This window comes from Synchiropus splendidus, chromosome 7, assembly GCF_027744825.2.
Source record: "Synchiropus splendidus isolate RoL2022-P1 chromosome 7, RoL_Sspl_1.0, whole genome shotgun sequence".
Lineage (NCBI taxonomy): Eukaryota > Metazoa > Chordata > Actinopteri > Syngnathiformes > Callionymidae > Synchiropus > Synchiropus splendidus.
The window spans coordinates 21,184,399-21,205,671 of NC_071340.1; the positions used below are offsets into that span (position 1 = coordinate 21,184,399).

At 43.4% G+C, this 21,273-nt stretch overlaps 1 protein-coding gene across 2 annotated transcripts in view; it reads right to left on the reverse strand.

The window, feature by feature from the left end:
* Positions 1-21,273, reverse strand: part of si:dkeyp-14d3.1 (transmembrane protein 132C) — a 177,920-nt gene that overhangs the window by 22,951 nt on the left and 133,696 nt on the right. For both annotated transcript variants that reach the window (XM_053869753.1, XM_053869755.1), the window contains one exon: positions 1,800-1,943. In XM_053869753.1, the coding sequence (XP_053725728.1) occupies positions 1,800-1,943 (144 nt within the window). The remainder of the gene's footprint in view (positions 1-1,799; positions 1,944-21,273) is intronic.

Consider the following 21,273-nt stretch of genomic DNA (forward strand, 5'->3'; position numbering starts at 1 on the left):
CGGTCTCATGTGTATTTATGGTCTGGTGTGAGTATTTCAGCTCTCTCAGTCAAGCAAATGAAGGAGACAGACAGACAGACGGACGGCCAGAAGCTTGAAGCTGATTAGAACGGTAGCACGTCTCCATGCAACGTTTAAGGAGTCATAAACGTCCAGCAGGATCTGCCAGCACATTCATCAGACACATTAGGCAGCGTACAGGGAAACACTTACAGGGGGCATTAGGCTGCCGCTGGATCGAGCCCAGGAAATTAACAACTCACCAAACAGGTGCAAACCACAGCAGATATGAGCGATGGGAGAAGATGGCGTGAAGGTGGATTGTGTCTGCCGGTAACTAAAGCAAACACTCATCTGCCTGGCGATGCAGGAGGCGCATTATCGCGGCCCCATATCTGCCATGTTTAGCAGTGAAAACACAGATTTAAACAGAGCATGTCAAAAACACCAGGCACTTTTTACACTAGATAAACAGCAATAAACGGTGGAAGCGTATGACCTGCCTGTCAAAAGTTCCAGTGGTCTTTAAATCGATCGCAGCACTCTGTCTTGACTTCGCCGCATTCGTTGACCCCCAAAACTTCTTCATCAAAAGTATAAATCCAGAGTCGAGCATTTGCGTGTGAAGTAATGAGGCCAGGATCTTAATCCTGCTTATGCAGGAGACAGAATTTGTTTCCCTCTCTTAAGTGGTTTAACAAGCAAAACATGTGACCCCGGGGGCATTTATTTAATAATTTTAATCCATCGTAATTAAGACGTGAGTGGAGACGTAATTTAATCTGCACATAGACTCGCGGTTTACTTTCGATGTCACACGCTTTTCACTTGACTCTGACTCCCCAGGTCAAAGTGAGACAAATTAAACTTGTTAAAGTGCGCCGTCGCATGAGATTATGCTTTGGAGAGGAATAAAAAAAACCTTGAAGTGTCATGAGCAAGCAGGAGTCCAGAGGCAGGTTCAGCACTTTTTAATATATACTGGGAATCTAAGGATAAGAATTAATCTCTGCTGCAAAAAGTTTTTCAGGACACTTTTTGGAGCAGAGCAAGTGATATTTATTGCTCGATCTTCCCAAGCCTAACTTGCACAACCGTCACATTTGACATGAAAAATAATATGAATAATATACATAAATATGCATAAATGCAGGCATGAAATAATGCATTCATGAAGATGATTTATTTATATTTATACCGCAATATTTAAGTATAATAAATAAGAGACAATAAAATGTTTTCTGGCTTTAAAAACACACTATTCAATGAAGCGTATCAGAATATATTCAGTGTGAAGCTAATATTTCCTTTCTATTTCTTCCTGACGTCACATGTAGTTGTTAATGATTATTCCAATATTTAAATATTATTTCAAGCCATGTTTATAAAACCAATGTAATAAAAACTGGCAATATCAAAACGTTGCATTGTTTACACTTATTTAATAAAATATATTTATGTATTTTATTTTGATAAGTTCACGTATTTTAAAGCCATTTCTACGACACTGCTCAGGCTAAAATTCTTTCCCTCTCATATTATTTCACATTCTTATTTAACTCGTAGCGATCACTGTGCTGGTTCCAAAAATACATATATAAACAAAAATAAAGTCAGCTATCACGGCACATCAAACACAACGCTTTGTTTCTTTACCCCTTCAAAAAGACTTATATAGACGATCTAAATATAGAAGGCGCTATCTGTCCTCCTGATCGTGTTTTCTGATTTATTTCTGTAAAAACAACGGATGATTTCTCCAGCCACCTCTTGGAACTCTTGTCGCTCCTTCACCTCACCTTGACCACGTCCTCATCCGTGGAGCGGCACTTCACTGCTTCGGAGACGTCAGTAGTGGAGCCGTCGATTCCAATTGTCACCACTTTGACTGGGACGGCCACTGTCTTCCCTGTTAGCACGGCCGTGTTCAGAATCTCCGAGTCCTGGCGCAAGACAAAAAAAATGTAATAAAAATTAGCCAGTGTCCTTCTGAATTGATGGGCCTTTTCCGTAACAAAACAATCGGACACAGCAGAAAAATGCCAGCAGTATGCCATGAACAGGAAGCCGTTTCCCAAAAAATGCAATGCTTTGTATTATATATAGGTGACGTGGGGTAAAACGACGTAAAGGAACCACATGGCTTTCAGCTGGAAATATGAGGTGTGGGATGTGTGGCCTAGCGCCCTCTGTTGACCTCCCACTGGTTTTCATACAGTGAAAGAAGCAGATAAAACATGAATATAACCCATGTTGACAGCATGAGAGCGACAGACGGTCAGTGCAACCTCTGAGCAGAAGGTCAAATTCATGACTCATTCGTGGCTACTTACAACTGTAACTCGTGGCGTAGCCAAAACCACCTAACCCCAGACCAAAACCAATGAGCTGTGAGACCACAATGAATACATTTCAGGTCTTGTTTTAAAATATTTTAAACATTGTGTGTTTTTATTTCCTCTTCTCAGAAAGAAATGCATGTGTATCTATATGATTAATATAATAATATTCTGTTCTCAGTTAAGTTTTGGTTTTGCCCCTCATTGGTCTTGGCCTCGACTTAGTCACTTGGTCTTGGACTTGCCGTCTGCATGCTCTGGTCTCGGACTTGACTGAAATACTAGCTATAACCATGGTACCCGGTGTTGATGAGGTTTCATGAAACAGTGTCCTGATTTTCAGAGGCCACCAGATGGCGCTGTCTGCTGTAAAATCCTTGGACTTGAGAAGCTAGTTCAATGAAACCTCACATCATTTCTAAAACAAGAGCGCCGTCTAGTGGCCTCTGAAAATTCAGGCACTGTTTCATTATCCCTGAAATGTTTCATGACACTTCATCTGCCCATCACTGGTAAGCAGCGTCACAAGATCGCAGGGCTGAGCAGGAAGAAATACTTAACTCATACGTATATATCGGGGGAGCACTTCAGTTGAGGCACTTTTTCTCCACACCATGTTGGCGACGCCTCCCTGTGGTTTCAGAGATATTCCCAACAGGAGGGAAGACTGGGACAGACCCAGGATGCACTGGAGCTAATGTACCTCTGGTGCTGTCATCTACGTTTGAGGAGGTCAAAGTAGGAAAACCGAAGCCCTCATTACAACCACAGTGGAGCAGGTCTCTCCGGCTGTGCAACGCTGCGATGCACAAAGCTTGCATCTAAACAGCTGATAAACAATGTAAATACTGTCGGCAGTGCCACAGCGAATTAGATCAAGGGTGACCTGCTGATGTGGGAGGATTTTCTCGGGTAAATATGAGATGCAGCCCCATCACCGCTCTGGATTCAGGACGTGTCTGGGGGGGGTGGGGTTGTGTTGAGGTGAGGGAACTTGTTCTCCACAATAACTTCCGTGGAAGACGCGATGCGAGACTTTACACCAGTGAAAGACACAGACACATGCCGTTTTCATTTAAAGGTGACCAACAACAACCGGTGTGCGACAGACACTCAAGTCAAATTCAACAAAAATAAATGGTTTTTTTTAGGGGGGGGGTGGAATGTGTTGCTGTAAATATCCAAAAGCTGCAAGTGGATTATGATAATTTCTATCTCTGTCATTCCAAAAATGTGAATCATCCTGCCTTCATCTCCACAATAAACTCTGTCCTTGGTGAATCAGACACGGCTGATTATATCTCCCTTCACATACTTTAAATATCACCACATGCAAACGTCTCCACATTTCGCTTTGAAAACAGATTAAAATACTTGTCCTGGTTTAAATAAATGCCATGGTGAGTTAAAGTTTGACAAGAGCAGATGCAGAGAAGGAAGGTTGCACTTGCTTTATGATGCTATTTAATTCATGGATTCACTCCGCGTAATACTATAATTTTTTTGAAATTTTAAGACATTTTTTTAATTCTCAAAGACCACATTAAACACCAAGTAGTTTTGCAGGAAATCCCCCAGGAATTGACTTGTTAACATCCACAATTGTGTGTGACATATGAAGATTCAATTTTAACCACTCAAATACCTTCTCCAGGTTTCACAGCTCAGATCAAACTGGGATGTCATTTTTTTTTTTTGTGACAATCACTGCCCACTTGAAATAATAAAGTCTGACAATGAAAATATATGAATAATAAACGAAGAATGACAGAATGAACACACATTAATTCAAATGAATTAATCAATATAAAACAATTATTTCCCCTTTTTTTTCTTATTTTTGATACAAAAATAATAATTGACTCCATTAAAAAGTTTTTGATTTAAAAAAGTTAATACCTTGAAATTAGAATTGAATAATGTAGAACAATTTTAGCATCACCTAACTTTCAGTTTCTCCACTTTCATAAGTGGCGAGACTTGATTTAAAAAAAGAAAAATCAAATTAATTGGATGTTTTTTTTGTGGTTCATGAATCACAATTAATTCAATTGTAATATTTTGTATCAGAATAACGGTATTTAAGATGAAGCTTGAGTCCACATAAGCGTTTCAGTGACAGGAGAAGCCTTTCCTCGTGATCAGTGATGCGTATATGAGGTTTCATGAAACAGTGTCATGATGCCTCGCACCATTTCTAAACCAAGAGCGCCATCCAGTGGCCTCTGAATTTCAGTTTCATCCACTCTGCTGTACTGTGTCATGACACCTCATCTAACATTATGACTTCTTTATTTTTATGATCATTTCCTGTCCATTATCGCAATTTTATCACGTTTTGATCATGGACGTTTTGTTCGTGACATCACATTCATTGAAAAACGATTGATATGCAATGTTTTTTTTATTCTCAGTTATTATTATTTTTCTTGCCTGAAATTAATTCATCAGAAGGAAAGCAATTCCCACGTTATTTGTCGTTGATGATGTTCCAACTGGCCTCAGGTCTGTTCGCAGATACAAACAAAACACTGAAGAATACTTCAAACCCAGAGCTCATTTCAGAAACACGCATGAACTAGGGGCTGTCCGGTCCCTGTATGACCGGAGCAGGAGCAAGGTTCACATTGCCGGCAGTAAATCAGACTTGTTCCCGGTGCATGTTGGTTTCGGCCAGGGCTGACCTTTGTCACCGGTTCTGTTCATTACTTTTATGGACAGAATTTCTGGGCGCAACCAGGGGTCGGAGGGGATCCGGTTCGGGAACCACAGAATTTCATCTCTGCTATTTGCGGACGACCTTCAGCACTGATGCGGTTTGCAGCCGAGTGTGAAGCGGCCGGGATGAGGATCAGCACCTCCAAGTCTGAGGCCATGGTTCTAGACCGGAATAAGGTGGTTTGCTCTCTCCAGGTCGGTGGAGAGTTCTTGCCCCAAGTGGTGGAGTTTAAGTATCTCGGGGTCTTGTTCTCGAGTGAGGGAAAAGGGGAGCGTGAGATTGACAGACGGGTTGGTGCAGCGGCAGCAGTGATGCGGTCGCTGTAACGTACTGTCATGGTGAAGAGGGAGCTGAGTCACAAGACGAAGCTCTCGATTTACCGATCGATCTACATTCCCACCCTCACCTATGGTCACGAGCTTTGGGTCATGACCGAAAGGATGAGATTGCGCATACAAGCGGCTGAGATGAGTTTCCTCCGCAGGGTGGCTGGGCGCACCCTTAGAGATAGGGTGAGGAGTTCGGTCATCCGGGAGGAGCTCGGGGTGGAGCCGCTGCTCCTCCACATCGAGAGGAACCAGTTGAGGTGGCTCGGGCATCTGATCCGGATGCCCCCTGGACGCCTCCCTGGGGAGGTGTTCCGGGCATGTCCTGCCGGGAGGAGACCCCGGGGAAGACCCAGGACTCGCTGGAGAGATGATGTCTCCGGTCTGGCCTGGGAACGCCTCGGAATCCCCCGGGAGGAGCTGGAGGAGGTTTGTGCGGATCGGGAAGTTTGGGCTTCCCTGCTCCGAATGCTGCCTCCGCAACCCGACCCCGGATATGCGGCAGAAGAAGGAAGGAAGCATGAACTCTAGGATGAATTCAGCTCAGTCCTGCTGAATCCATCTGAGAGCTGCTCGACAGATCCGAATAATAATCCCATCATTGTAGAGACATGAATCCTCCTGCATTCACCCAACAATAAATTTGACCCATATGACAAATGCAAACCATATTTCCCATCGTCTACATATCCAAACATTGGCTCCTTTTCATCACGTATGCGAAGTTGCTCAATCCCGACTCACGCGAGCCTCATTACGTCCCTCCGTTCTTCACCTTGATAAATGGCGGGCAATATCAGCGCAGACCTTTCTCCTCAGGTTCCATACGACTTCATTATCCTCAACACAAATCTTAACCTTTCACTGCTCACAGGCACCGTGATTATAGTGGAAGATAACTGGCACCAATTAACGCTCCTTACGGAAATAACTGCTCTATAAACTCCCCTATTACCGTCACGTCCTGTTTCTATACCGAGAGTCAGAGCACCTGCCGTGAGGAAAGGTTTTCACAGGTCATATTTGGAGCTATTTGCAGAGAGTACGAAGAATGTACGTGACAAGGATGTGGCTAAAGAGAGTCACATGCTTTGCACTGGACTCACCAAAGATGAAAACTGTAGTTTAATTCCTCACTTGAATGGAAAAGTCATTATTTATTCATAATTATATCAGTATTTTTTGTATTTATTTTGGCCTCATATGGAGGCTGGTGATTCAAGTAATGGGAGCCACTGTGACAGGCCTGACCAACCCGCGGCTCCCTCCCCAGTTTCATGTGGCTCTTCACCAAATGAGCCGCTGAACTGGCTGCAATTTTGGTCAAGTTGCTATTGAACTGATCATTTATACAGGAAACAAGACGAAAAAGTAAGAGCTACTCTGGCAAAATGTCAAAATATTGTTCAATGACTTTGACTTGCGTTTAACTTCGGGCGGCAATGTGTGTGTTCATTGGCGATGTGCGGTCCTAAGACTTGGACCGTCATCAGATCCACGATCAACGCGATTCACATGACTTAGTTTCGTGTTTCACTTTGTCCTTTGTCATTCCTTACACTCCACATTGGTGATCGTGAAGTCCGTATATATATATGTATATATATATATATATATATATATATATATATATATATATATATATATATATATATATATATATATATATATATATATATATATATATATATATATATATATATGTACGCCGCTTGATATTTGGAGGAGGATCACGGTAAAATGTATGAAGTTGAAAATACACACACAAGAGACATATGCCGGACGTGAACCAGCAACCTTGTGACAAACAGGGATGTGCTTTAACCACTGCTAAGTCACATGAGCAGCTGTTCAGGTGAGCCTTACATGTTTGTAGGATGTGGCTCTTTCCAGCAACACAGTAAAACGATGTGGCTCTTAGCCTCTGACTGGTTGGCCACGCCTGCACTATGAGTATAAAAAAGGTGTGCTACATCCGACCTGTGGTGTCTCCACAGCCCGAAATAAAATGTACATGTCTGACATTTCAAAAATGTATGTTTCACGATGCATATTATTTCTTTTAGATCAAATTGTGATCATAAGTGAAACCAAAACAAGTTCTATTTATATTGTTTTATTCACATTCTCCACATTTTACCTCACAAAAAATGACAGCAATAAAAATCAATGTGGTCTGAAAAGGTCAGTTTTGGGTTCGTGATTTAAGAGAAAAGTGTGGCACGGGGGCCATATGCGACCCGATGCCTGTATTTTGATGGCCCTTTCGACGTCAGACTAAAACTATAACTGATATGTTGTAATTTCAGTGTTTTTTTTTTGTTCTTTCTCTTTTAGTCACCACCACTTCAGCAGTAAATAAATATATATAAATATATATTGTTTTCATTGGCCATTGTTGTGTGTTTTTCTTGTTCAAAACATTGAAAATATATTTTGAAATAAATTGCCTTTTCATCTTGAACGTCTGGTCCATAGTTATGTTGATTTATATTCAAATCAAATACATAAAAAAAATGAAATATTTCAATATGTTTCATGGCATATTTACACTTCTTAATATCTTTACTTACATTTAATCTTTTTAGGTTGTTACTTAAGTATATATTTGGGATATTTTGCAGTCATATTTTGTAGTCATATTTTGATGATGGCCCCTCACAACAGTCACAGTTTCTAATGTGGCCCTTTAGGAAATGGAATTGCCCACCTCTGCTCTACTGCTAACATCCACCCATGTTGCTACTGAATTCATCACTCACAATAAACTGTTCATGATGACTCTGGCAGAAATGAGAAACAAATGAAGAACTCAATACACCTCAGTTGTCCCATTGAAAACCCTGTCTGGCACCTGAACAGATTCACTTGTGAAGCGTCGACAGTGGGCTTGATAAAAGAGAAAATAAAGAGATGAATTTTGTCTGTTGTGTCACGTTGTGCGCTCCAAAATCATGCAGGATTTGCGGGACAGACCGAGCCCCGCTGCTTTCTAAACACTCCCTCAACAGCGTCTGCAAATCAGAGCCATTTAGAAAAAGAGAAAAGGCGGATTACGTGGGGTCCACAGGAGCCTGCTGGTTTCCAAGCATCAATTACAGAGTCCATTCAAATCGCAAGTGAAAGTCTACTTGCGGAGAAAAGACATGTCAACGAATCACGAGATGCACTTCATCTTTTCATTTGAATTTTATAGGCAGTGATGGTGTTATTCCAACCCCTTTGAGTAGAGCAGTCAACGTCCTCCAACTGGTTGAGATTAAAAGCTGCTCAGGTTTCTTCATGTCTTGTCTGTTATTTAAAGGAGGGAAGATAAGAGCAACAGGAGATGACCCTGCGGCAGAACTAAGCCGTCACCACAGCAATTAACCACAGCAGGAACCCAGGCTGATGCATCAATGCTGCTTTAGATACGGGCAGAGCAATGAAGTCCACAATGAAATGCAGCCACACAAGTGTCTTGCGGCGTGTGGGTCAAAATAAACTTGTTATATACTGAAGACTTGGAGGAGCTTTATCGTCCCCAACATGCTCCTGTGGTTTCCAGGGTTCAGTTGAAGGCCCGGGGCGGAACCTGGCTCACCATGCCATTTTGGCTGGCATGAAATAAAATTCCAATTCAAGTCGACATTGACCAAATTTAGATCGCCCACGGAGCATGTCGAATTCATAACCCAGGAAGTAACAGGATGAATGTACAGTATGGTTGTGCTTCAAGAAAAATTAGCGGTGAAGGAATTAGTGGCGGGTATTTTTATAAGAAAAAACAAACAAGAGTTGTTTACTAGTTTACTAGAAATACACTTGAGAAATTAGTATATATATACACATACAGTGGTACCTCGGTTCTCGACCACAATCCGTTCCAGACGGCCGTTCGAGAAGCGATTTGTTCAAAATCTGAATCGATTTTTCCCATTACAATGAATGGAAAAAGAAATGATGCGTTCCAAGCCTTAAAATAGCCTTTTGTAGGAGTGAATGTAGAGTGTCTGCTGCAGGTGCGCTGTTCCTCTATGTGTGTGGCCGCTGCATGTGGGAGGGGTTGCCGAGTGAGTGACGTCTCTCCAGAAGTGAAGAGGTGCCCGGTGCGTGTCCAGCTCTGAATGTGCGCTTCTGTGCAGTTTGGCTGTGACAAAGTCATAAACCAAGTCACGCTCTGTCCCAGACTCGCCTCATCCCTGTCCCAGCTCCAGCCCACAACAGGACATCAAACCCTGGAGTGAGAGCGAGCACCTCCCCTGTGACACTCTACCACGGTCCAGTGCGGAGACAGGAAAGGTTTTACACCTCCATATGAAGAAAAAACAGCCAGTAAATGTAGCGTAACGGGACACGTCTGCATACAGAGGCTGCGTTATACACAACAACGCGTCCTGGGTCAGCTGATCGGTCCGCGCACGTTGAGGTACCACTCTGTATATATATGTATATATATATATACATACAACACTATGTATAGATGTTATTCACATTTTACTGTGAAAGAGCAGCAGTCACATTAAGATTTGGACTGCAGCTCAGCACAGTCTGTCGGGTTTCACAGAGTGTGGCATGTGGAGAGCTTCACTTCTTGATTGTTTTAATTCTACTTTTAAAATAAGAAGCTCAGCGCCTGCTGTTACTTTCAAGAATCACATCGTTGTCCTGGATGTAAACAAAGGAACACTGTATTTGTTTTGGACTTGGGTGGCGTCCCATTAGTGTTGGCCTGAATCCTTGTTCTGTGTAACTCATGTCTGCCTCTCTCTCCTTCGTGGTCCTGGGTCTCATCCTTTATCTGCAGCTTCACACACAAGTTACAATGACATATTCAATCCGTGCTCCATATGTTAACAGTTACAGTATACTAAGTCTACAAGTCTCTCGCTCTTCTTCTCCCACTTATCCAGGGTCGGGTCGTGGCAGCAGAAGTCTGTGATATAATAAATGTCAATATTGTGTTCACATTTTGCGCCTTTATCAGCTGCTGTGAATCAAAAGAGGAAAGAAGTTGAATGCAAAATGAAACTGTGTAACAGAGATTTTATATATGACCAAATAATTGGGTGAAAGAAAGGAACAAAAAAGTCTCTTGTAACAAGTCGTATGATACTGTAAACACAGAAGATGATGTTGATTGCTAGTTCCATTGTTGTGACTGTGTTATTACTGGGTGAATGGATACATTTCTACTGGAGCTGAAGTACCATCCCTGCACATAGATGTCTTATCTTAAAAGCATGACCCTTTTATCTCTCAGGGAATCACTGTTATATGACATGTTCAAGAGCCTCCGAAGATGACGAAATTACACGGCAATTTAGGACATAATAAAATCTGGCCATTGTGATTTTCCATTTTCCACCATATATTTTTTCATCCTTGAAGTCACGGAAGGCACTGCACAGCATACTTTGCAGTTGACTCCATCCTCAGCTGTTGACGCCGGTGTTTGTGCCTGACTTACTCGGCAATCCGCCGCTTCAAGTCTCACAGAGAGGTCTCTTTGTTCAATAATCCATGGGCGAGCTGCCTGTCTGCTTTATCAAGGATCTTTCTGTTAGTATTCAGAACACTGCACGGGTTGGTAATGTGTTCTGGGCCGTAATTTCTGCCAGTGTCGAGCTTGGATCTGAAAATAAGTGAGATTTATGGTGTCAGCCTGAGTGACACGCGCGGCATAAGAAAGAGCAGAGCAGCCCGTCCTGCTGTGGCGATCGGGCTCTTGGACTTGTTCGCGCTGGTGCATCCGCATTACGACCCGATCATCCTTGCTCCGGAGCAAATGAACAGCAGGAGCACTACAGAGAGTCGCAGGATTTGGGGACCTGCATTATTCATGCAGCTTGCGAGTCGGATGTAGCCGCATATTTATCAACTGCAAATAGAGATGTGTTTATTTGACGTAAAGGTCCCTCTGAGAATTAGTGAAATTATCCATTATCCTACACAGAACCATTATTTTTATTCACTGCTGAATGAGAGTGATGGTCAGAATAATCAGCACAGACACATCGGAACAGAAGTATTGTAACATAAAAAGTGGAAATGCACTGTCACAAACAAATATATATACATATATATATATCAATGGTTCAAACTAAGTAAACAGCCTTTTTATGGGGTTAAGGACTGGACTCTGTGGTGGCATCCTTTTGTGAAAATGATACCTTGTGCTTCCCTCCATGAATTCTGCCACGGTCACCTCGGTACATGCCAGAATTCTGCGTCAACAATGGACAGACTCACTCATTCTCGCTCCCAAAGCGTCAAATAGTGTCTATTTGCAAATGCAGTTTTGCGTCTAATGCTGGCACCGAAGTAAGTCTTGCTCTTCGCATGTTGATAAGTAGAAAGTAAAATGCTCGCCCTGTCACTTGGGGTGCATAGCGCCTTATACGGCTCAACTGAAAACCAATTATTAATATAAAGCTAAAGAGCGCCACCCCATGACTAAACCCTTACCCATTTCCCCATCTTTCGTTCGCACAGGATATGCCACGTACATGCAACGGGGCCAGACTTCGGCGTCACATTGGGAAGCTAAAGTCCAAAATAGTGGCAACACATCGTCTTGGGAGTGAGACTCAATAATGCAGCTCATCGTACTAGAACTCGTGGGCCCATTCATTGGCATCTTACTCAAAAGTCGTAGCTGACTTCAGTCGAAATACAAAGGAATCATCTTTGTTTTTTGGACAGAGGGTAGCTACAGCAAGTTCACTTTAAGGCCCATTTATGCTCAACGTTACATACAGATTCGGATACAGATGAATAACTCCATCCGTCCATATTTCAGTCCACAAAGCTGTCGGATATGGACCATATGGTCAGACCCACCAGAAACCGTGGAGGGCAGTGTTGGTGTTACTGCCCGATATGTAGCTAATGCGACACAAAGAAAACATAACAATGGCAAAACTTCTCCACCGCCTCCTTTTTCACCGTTTTGTCCCCTAAACCTCTCTTTATCAGCGTCCATAGTCACACATCCCCCTTCAACCCATAAGAAGAACATACTATTTACCACTGCTCTTCTGAACTGAACCTATCCACATCTTCTTAGCACAACTTTGTTGTGTCAAACTTGGAAGCTCAATAACACATGATCACATGGAGAGGCAAAAATGAAATTGTGCTTCCACGCGGTGATTGATGGCTTCTCATTTGAACCGTCCTGAGGTTATTTCCAGGCCAAAGCATTAAAACTGATCACAAAACTGGCCCTGAAATGGCTGATATATTTGAGGGAGCGCTGTCGTTCCTTGATGATGTACGCTAGCAGACTGAAACGGGAGCATCAGGATAGTGACTAATGTGCTGGACGGATTAAGCCGCATTACCAAACTCTGTCCTGGAGCTATGTAGCAGACTAAAAAAAAAGGCATCTTCTTTCATCAGAATGGGGCAAAAGCACAATGTGGCACTTCCACCCGACTATTCCAGTGGGCGTTTAATTGGCTAGAAGTCAGGAACATGGTGGAGAGTGGGAATAAAGGCCTTGGAAGCACCATGCAGAGTGATACATCACTGCATGACAGCGTATTGAAGTGGTGGGACAGTGGCGAAGCCAAGACACTGCTTTTTAATGAGTCTCTCGTTCTCCCGTCTCTTTTCTTTCCAATGGAGCTTGTCCGAGAGAGAACCCGGCCCTCCTGTGCATTTCACGTCTCTTTCCTTATCTCATCTGCTGCAATAAGCTCCGCTGCAGTGCGGGGCAGCACAGCGAAGAATAAGAAAGCGGCCATTCTTTTGCTTATCCTAAAAAAAAAAGTCAGTCAGAGATCCGAGCCACACATTCCACACGGACGGCAGGAGCAAAATCGTACAGGTGTCGATCATATTAACGGTAAAAGGGGGAAGGTGATCAGGTTAAATATCAAAAAGGATGGTGTAAAAATGAGACGGCGTTTCCAGGCGCACCAGCTACCTCTGATTTAGATGGATTATAATAACGTTGGCCTATGATGAAAGGAAAGGTCGTCTCATGCAATTTAAGACCGAGCTGCCATAAGCGGAAACAAATGGCCGCCAGTGAAATAGTTATGGGTCCGGCTTTTCAAATATTCAAACTTTTCCCTGCAAACTTCTGTGGATATAGTTTGACCTTTGGTGATGAAGTCAGTGATGACACTGTAGCAGATTCATTTCGTCTGTTCGTGGAAGCTCCTCAGTCGTAGCAACGTAATTCTGATGTCCCTTCTCAGGCCAAGGCTTTCTCCGGCGACACTTCCTTTCTCTGTTTCGCTGTCTAACCTATTCAGTCACACAATATCGATAATTCTCTTTGTGCCAAAGTGCCATGATCACTGCAAGGCCGGAGCTGTGCTGGGATATAAGGCCAGGCTGGACATGAGCTACTTCTTTCATGACCTCATAAGTCAATTTCCTGTACGCGCGACTGGTCAAGGGACTGTAATCTTGCATGTAAATACCATGGTGATTGTTTTTTTAACCTAATTTATTGGTGACCAATCGCCCCCCTGCTGGGTAACCCTCACTTGGTCTTTGCACTGATGGTACACAACTGCCCTTTCGCTGCAATAATTTCCCTTCACCCTGATCCTCCAGCTCCACCCCTCCCCCTGCCCGTGACCTCCCCAGCCCTTGACCCTACACTGCTCCTCTGGATTGTAAATGGATTATCCTGATAATGTTTGCAGTTCAGAGAGCGGAACAGGAGGACACCACAGGAGTTCTTGCTGTCTTTTCAAAATCACACATTCTCACTCCGAAGGTGCAACATAGTGTCATGGACTTCTGCATCCAGGATGACGCAGGATTTTCAACTGAAACGTTTCCCCTCTGGAGGCTTGGGCTCCTTACCGAGCTGTAAGGCAGTAAAAAAATAAGTGGGGATGGGATGGCGCTTCCTCATGTTCCGATCTTACAATTCAACGTGATATCGCTTGGTTGATATATAGATCCCGTCTCACTGTGACATTTCAGCACCAGGCCACATTTCTGAGGCTCATCGTCACGTACTGTAAGGTACTTCACATACCAAGTAACATCACAAGGAAGGCCATAAGAGCTTACAATCCATTGTGGTACAGTCCATTGTGCATCCAACTACACTTTTACAAAGACAAGAAACGTGGAGGCCATTCAATTCAAACGTATCAACATTGGATGCATAAGTCCACTTGATGACCTCCAACTTGTTAAGCTTTAGGCATATTTTTTTAAGCAGCCCTGTGCTTCAGCTTCTTCATTACCCAAAATAGACTTCTTCACCGGCGCACACCAGTGATCGCTGCTACTGTTAAGATAAATAAATAAATAAAGTCAGACTGAAACTGGGCTTAACATATTGAATACATCAATGTTTCAGCCCTCTTTGTTTCGGAATGATGATATACATTTGCCATGATGTCACCCTTTGATTTGAATTGGAATATTCTGCCTGTGTCCAAGTCAAGGCCGGGGACCAAATCTAGCTTGCCAAGTCATTTTATGAGGCTCAAAATGATATTTCAACCATAGTCAGCATTGTTTCATGATCTGTAAATATTGTGGTTATGGATGCGCCGATAACGGTATAGATGGCAACTTCCCCAAAAAGGTACCATCCGATGGAAACTTCCCAAAAAAGTTCCACAAACAGAAAGGAATTGCTGATATAAGGAAAAGCTAGGGGTTCAAGAGGAAAACCAGAGAGTTTCCTGTGTGATGAGATGGAGTCAGAGGTGTCACGGAGCAGAGTCAGGAAGGGCACATCTCCATTGTACGATGGAGTCACTTTGTCAAAGAACGTGATGTCACATTGGTCACTTATATCATAATTCAAGATCCAAATCCAGTGGTCTGGTCAAATGGGATACTGCATTGTAGATCTTCAATCGTGAGGAGAAGTTTGAAGGTGTCAGCTAAATTCTCGTACTTTACTCTCACACTCGTACTTTAAAATATACGTCTTAAATTCTGTTTGTGGAAAATGTTGAGGTCAAAAGAGAAACAACGAAAGACCAAACCTCTTCATCTCTGTGAGAAGAAATGACACCTACCACCGTGAAAATTAGCTTTTGAATAAAACATAGTTGCACTTACGTACTGTCTTAGAACTTTATAGGACAAAGCACTTGTCATGAATACCGATCCTGTAATACATATAGATCTCGGGAGAAGGGGGTTGTGCGTCAGGAGTCTCTGGTGAATTTCAGCAGACTTAGAACGAATGAAGGTCAGGCACCGGGGACACAACCGCTACTGCGCTAGCCTGATGAGTGAGGGAGCAGCAGGGACACTAGGGAGGCAGCAACCAGGAGCTCTGACTGATAATGGAACAGCTACGCTTGCTTGTGCCCCTGCTGTTCACCTGCCGAGTTTGGGCCCAAAGGCCAGCAAGCAAGGAAGCAATCCTGTCTGTGGCAGTCTGCTCAATTTAACGCCGATATCTATCACACTCGGGCGATCGATGATGACTTCTCCACCAACAACCAGGGATGCCCACAGGGGGACGACCCCCTGATCTCAGCCTGAATTCTTCACCGACCTGTGATCGAGATCCATACTGCCAGCTTAGCTTGGCTTAGATACCATCCGGACACACACACAGGTCAGTTCCAATGATAAATCAGTCAAAAAAGTGGGCAAGGATTGACATTAAACTGGATATTTTTGGGAGGAATATGACGTGGATGGTCTTTAATTGTAGGATGGCGGCAGGATGTGTCACATCTGTCAATCATCCTTCAAACTCAGGCTCTCCTCATGATGGGTTTTTTGTTGCAGTGCAGCTTCCCAGAAGTGTATTAAGGAGGTAAACACAAATAAGCAACGGTCCACCTGAATCATCACGTAATTGCAGCAGTCTGAAATTGCAGCAGCCCTCTGAAATTGATTTGACCCTTTCATAAAGCATTGCAAGATAATGGATAATATTTTGATTTCAACATAAAAGTCAGCTTGCACAGACACACTTATGGAGCTTTTATCGCATCACATAAACAGAAAGGTCGCGGCAGATCACTCCCATTAACTTTGACTCTTTTATTGCAATATAATGGCCGAGGGCAGCCATGCACAAATAAATGGTTGACAAACCCGGGGGCCGACCAACTGTAAATACAGCAAGCAAAGCGTTGACTTATCCATTTGCAGCATCTGTCTTTCATGAAAGGAAAGAGTCAAACAAGTCATTCCCTTGTCAAGAGTTGCTGGCTGAGCTCTGACTTGTTGCTAAAAACACTTTCTTCATCCACCTTTCTGTGTTAACACGTCCAAATGACAAGTTGTTTTGCTTGTCATTTTAGGTTGTGAAAACCTTGAATATTGAAGACTTATCTTAATCCACTTCGCTTTAGTAGTAGTAGTGGAAGTAATAATCTTTCACTCTTTGCATAATAATAATAATAATAATAATAATAATAATAATAATATAAAGTTTGCTTTATATAGCATCTCATCTAGTTTTATATGGCACTAGAATTACAACCATCTACATATAGAAACATGCATAGGGACATTGGTGTCAACGTCTATGCGAAATATAAGTTTCGATAATACAGTATCGTAAAATAGTATGTAAACGCATGCCTATAAAATGACTTTTGAACAGCATTTTAAAGGTGGAGGTACATGTTGCCTTCCGGTTCCCTTCTAGAGAATTGAGGTGCCCCGACAGGAATCACTTTCCAGTCTATAGACCATGGGTTTGCAACTCTGGCAACTCTGGCTGAAACAGCACGTTGAACGCCTGTGTTTTATTGTCTTATGTGGTGAGGCTGAATATGTTGGCAGTTTGTTTCCACCTAAAAATCCATAGAGGCATTTAAGCTGCAGGGTTCAGAGCAGGGTTATTGTCCGGAAGTTGTCATAGTATTTGTGATGGGTAGATGATGTATTGTAGGGTCAGAATTTTCAAGTTGTACTAGATGGCGCTCTTGGTTTAGAAATTATATGAGATTTCATTGAATTAGTTGTTCAAGTCCAAACATTTTACAGCAGACAGCGCCATCTGGTGGCCTATGAAAATCAAGACACTGTTTCATGAAACCTCATCAAACCATCACTAGTATTATTATTAGCAGCAGCAGCTACATTGGTAATAGTTGTTTTCAGAGTAGTTGAGGTACTCACAGTAGTATAAGTAACAGTAGTAGTCGTAGTTTAAGTCGTAGAAGTTGTGCATGAGGACAGGCTCACCCTAAACAGAAGCACATTACTGTGTGAAGAGTCTTCAGAAGCTCATAAAAGCTAAATGAATAATAAATAGACAATGAGAGGAGCTGAATGTGAGGAGCAGTTTAGTGGTCTCACACAGCTGATCTCAGTTTCAATCACCTGCAAGTAGGATAGAAGGTCGATACTTAAACGGGACGTTCCTTAAGTCTCCAGCCATCGGCTTGTTCCAGTGTCGTGCCGTAGCATCTTTTGAGACCCATTAAGACATTCAGAAGTCCTTTCTGGTGAATGCCATGTTGGAGGTAGCACAGTGAAAATCTTGCCTTTTCTCCGACTGAAGATGTCGCCCTGCTTCACAAGTGTGGAGCTTCAAACCAAGCTCCAGTGGAAGAACAGAGCAGGCAACATGTATCGATGAGCTGTCAGACCCCAGGAAACGTTGAGCAGCACTACACCTCAACAGTGTTTTGCATCAGCTGCACATTCATCACTGTTTACTGTCCCGATTAGCATTTACATGTGCTGTGCTGCGCACGCAGACTGCAGCAGCCTCAATTAGGCCTCCCGCTTCATCATCTGCCCTCAAGCTACGGTACATGCTAATGGATCGCACTCCTCTCCACTATCCATCACCCTCTTATTGTAAATTGTGCGAGTTAAAACGAATGGCTAAGCGCTGCCGCCAAACGCCTAAAACAGACCTGAGCAAAGCACGGCCCGGGGGCTAAATGGGGCCCTTTGACTATGTTTATGTGGCCCTGCTAGAGTCAGAGTAAAACTATGAAACTGACATTGTCTCTGACATTTTTGTTTCGTACATTGATTTTTGTTCACTGCGATGCAACTGAAACATGACTATTTTAGGAGTATTTCTTGTTCCTTAAAATACATCAGAATTGAAAGTAGATTTTGAAAGGTATGAGACACAGCTTTAAATGGAAGGTGGTTTATATTAAATAAAACACAACATTTTCTGTACATTTTTACAGTCTCATTTCATAATCACACATGGTGTCATCACTTGATTTTTTTTATTTTCAATTTTCTCCTACCCTCCGTTCTTTGGGTTCGACAGTCCCTCTCAACCGTCACAATATGTGACCTGGCACCTCAGGTAATGGAATTGCCCACCTCTGGTCTAAAACTACTGCAGAGCCAGAGAACTGGGAAAGTGACTGACGTGAAACAAGTGAAATCAGGAACGTTGAAGCGCGGTGTTCCGTGCGAGCGTCCCTGATAAACAGCCTGCACAATATTAGCTGCATGCCTGTGAAATTTCAGCTGGATTAGCCCGACTGTAAGTCCTCAGTCTGCGTGGTTTACTGGGCCTGATAAATGGTTCTGGAGATATCGCTCAGCTGGCAGGGAAGATGTGCGCTGCAACAGAAGGAATGGAATCGAAAAGAGTAAAATGAAACATTCATTCCAGGATGTTGATAGATGACTTTATCATGTGGGAGCAGAAGTGGCCAGAGGAGGCCGGGGTGATGATGTATTGTTTAACGATACATTGAAGCGGCGCATGAATGCAAACGGCTGCTTTCATTTCTCCTCGTCTCTGTGCCCACAAACGCTCGTGTGAGTGAGCACAGTTTGGTGTCTGGCTTGGAGCAGGGAGACGGATGAATCCAGATATGATGTATGTTCTGTCCTCCCGCTCCCTCTCCATCACCGGGCTTCCACAGCACGGGGAGCGATGATGAGGGCGGCCTGGACAGAAGCATATTACTTCACTACGGTGAAAGATAATGGCGCAGCCTCCTACTGTGCAGAGGAAGCTGCTCAGACACCCAATTATTGCCTTTAAGATCCATCTCCAGATGACCCAAAAACCACAGCTCTTAAAGTGAAATTGATGATGCCAGGAGAGAAGTCAGAGTCAGAGCATTTATTTAGGTTATATTCACAAGGGGATTAAGTTTGGGATAAAGCGAAAAATAAGGGTTTGTTGGTTTAGTATTTCAGTGAGGAAAGGCCTGTCCAGGTGATGACAGACCAGCTTCCGGGCTGCTGCTCACCCCACAGCTGTGGTCATGACTTTTGCAGAGTGACCAAAGGAATGAAAGACTCAAACGTTTTCTCTCAAAGAGGAGGCTCAGTGTAGCTCCTTTAGCAGAAGCAAGTGATGGCTGTTTGGTCCAGCTCATGCCTGCAGAGTTGCTCCAGGTTTGACCAATGACAAAGAGACTCCATTGTCTCTCACTTTCTACTGAGCATTTTTGTATCCAATGAGCCGAAGGAGGTTTGTGGGACAGGGCCTCCAGCAAGTGGGACAAATGTGTGGGTGGATTATTAACAACCACTCCCCTTGTCGTACAGTAATCGATCAATATTTTCAAATGATGGTGGAGCAACATCTCCTGGCCATACCGCCTACCGATACTGTAGCATACCATACCGCCTTATTACTCTTCATTTATCTGCATATTCAGTGACCCATTTCCCTAACCTTATTCCCCCATTGGGGTAGCGGGGAGGATGAAGCATGTCCCATCTATTTGAGGCCAGGGGTAGGTTACATGACTGAGACATTGGTGGGGGTATAAATATTGTGATCCACCAGAACTTGAGCCACAATGACTGCTTGTTGCTCTAAAAACAGAGCCCAGCGTGAAGTTGCATGTTGATGCATTCGACTCTCCTTCGGCTTCTGCCACACATCCTGCTGCCATGGACAGAGGGTCATGTAAAAGAAAGAGGTGAGCTATAGGGTGGCACTCCACTCATGCTGGTTAGATATAACCCCTAAAACATAAGCGTGAGTCTACGGCACTGTGAGTAAGATGGAGATACCATAAGGTTCCGATCCGCGTATGTCCAAACCCCAAACAACCCCTTCAAACAATGTTAACCTCACTGAACACATTTGCGTTGGTGTTGCTGTTCACCAATAACTCCACTAGGGGGTGAGCAGCCTGGAGTCAAAAGTTCATGACGGAGACTAACTCCAAACCAACATGCCAACTGTGTACTGATAATGTAATTGCACAAAAGAGGAAAACAGAGGTAGCATAGTAGGAGGCAATGATCGATGAGGCCGTCAAATATATCGCGACTGGAGGACGGAGAAATTCCGCCATTGTTATGTATTTTTCATACGTCATTAGAGCTACATATTGGGAGTAACAGCATCACTGACCCCAGTGGTTACTGGTACTACTCCTCCGTTTGGTATGTATCCGACAAAATACATGCAGAGCAAGGACAGACGGGTCCGTCTGCTTCCAGATCTGAGTGTAACATTGAGCATAAATGGGCCTTTAGTGGTCAACATAGGACGCAAAAGTGCACACCAGCTACTTGGCACCTCAGAGAGAAAAGCAAAGTTTGCTGAAAGACAGTCGGTGCCAGCAGCATTGTGGAACACAACCCAGAGAAACCTAGAAACTAACCAAATACATTGGGTCTGACTCTCACTGCAGTGTGATCCCACAGGATCCAAATGGTAATTCAGAACCCCACCAAAAGGTATCGATCTATTCTTACCTCCATTATCAACATTTTACCTTCTTCTCCACAGGCAAAACTGATCCTACTAGGCGGAGGTACTAATGCACCAATTACACCATCGGCTAGATTCCTGACTGAAGCTGAAGTGACAGTCCAGAGCTGTCATGCATCCTGTGACCACACCTGCGTGGCTCTGAAGGAACTAAAGGAACGTTCAAAGAACACCGCATCACCTCAGGCTGCCGCCTTTTCATTTCTTTCTTTGGAATAATTGCTGCATTTGCAGACCTCCTGCCTCACAGTTTGACACCGGTGACAAAGTGTTGAGCAG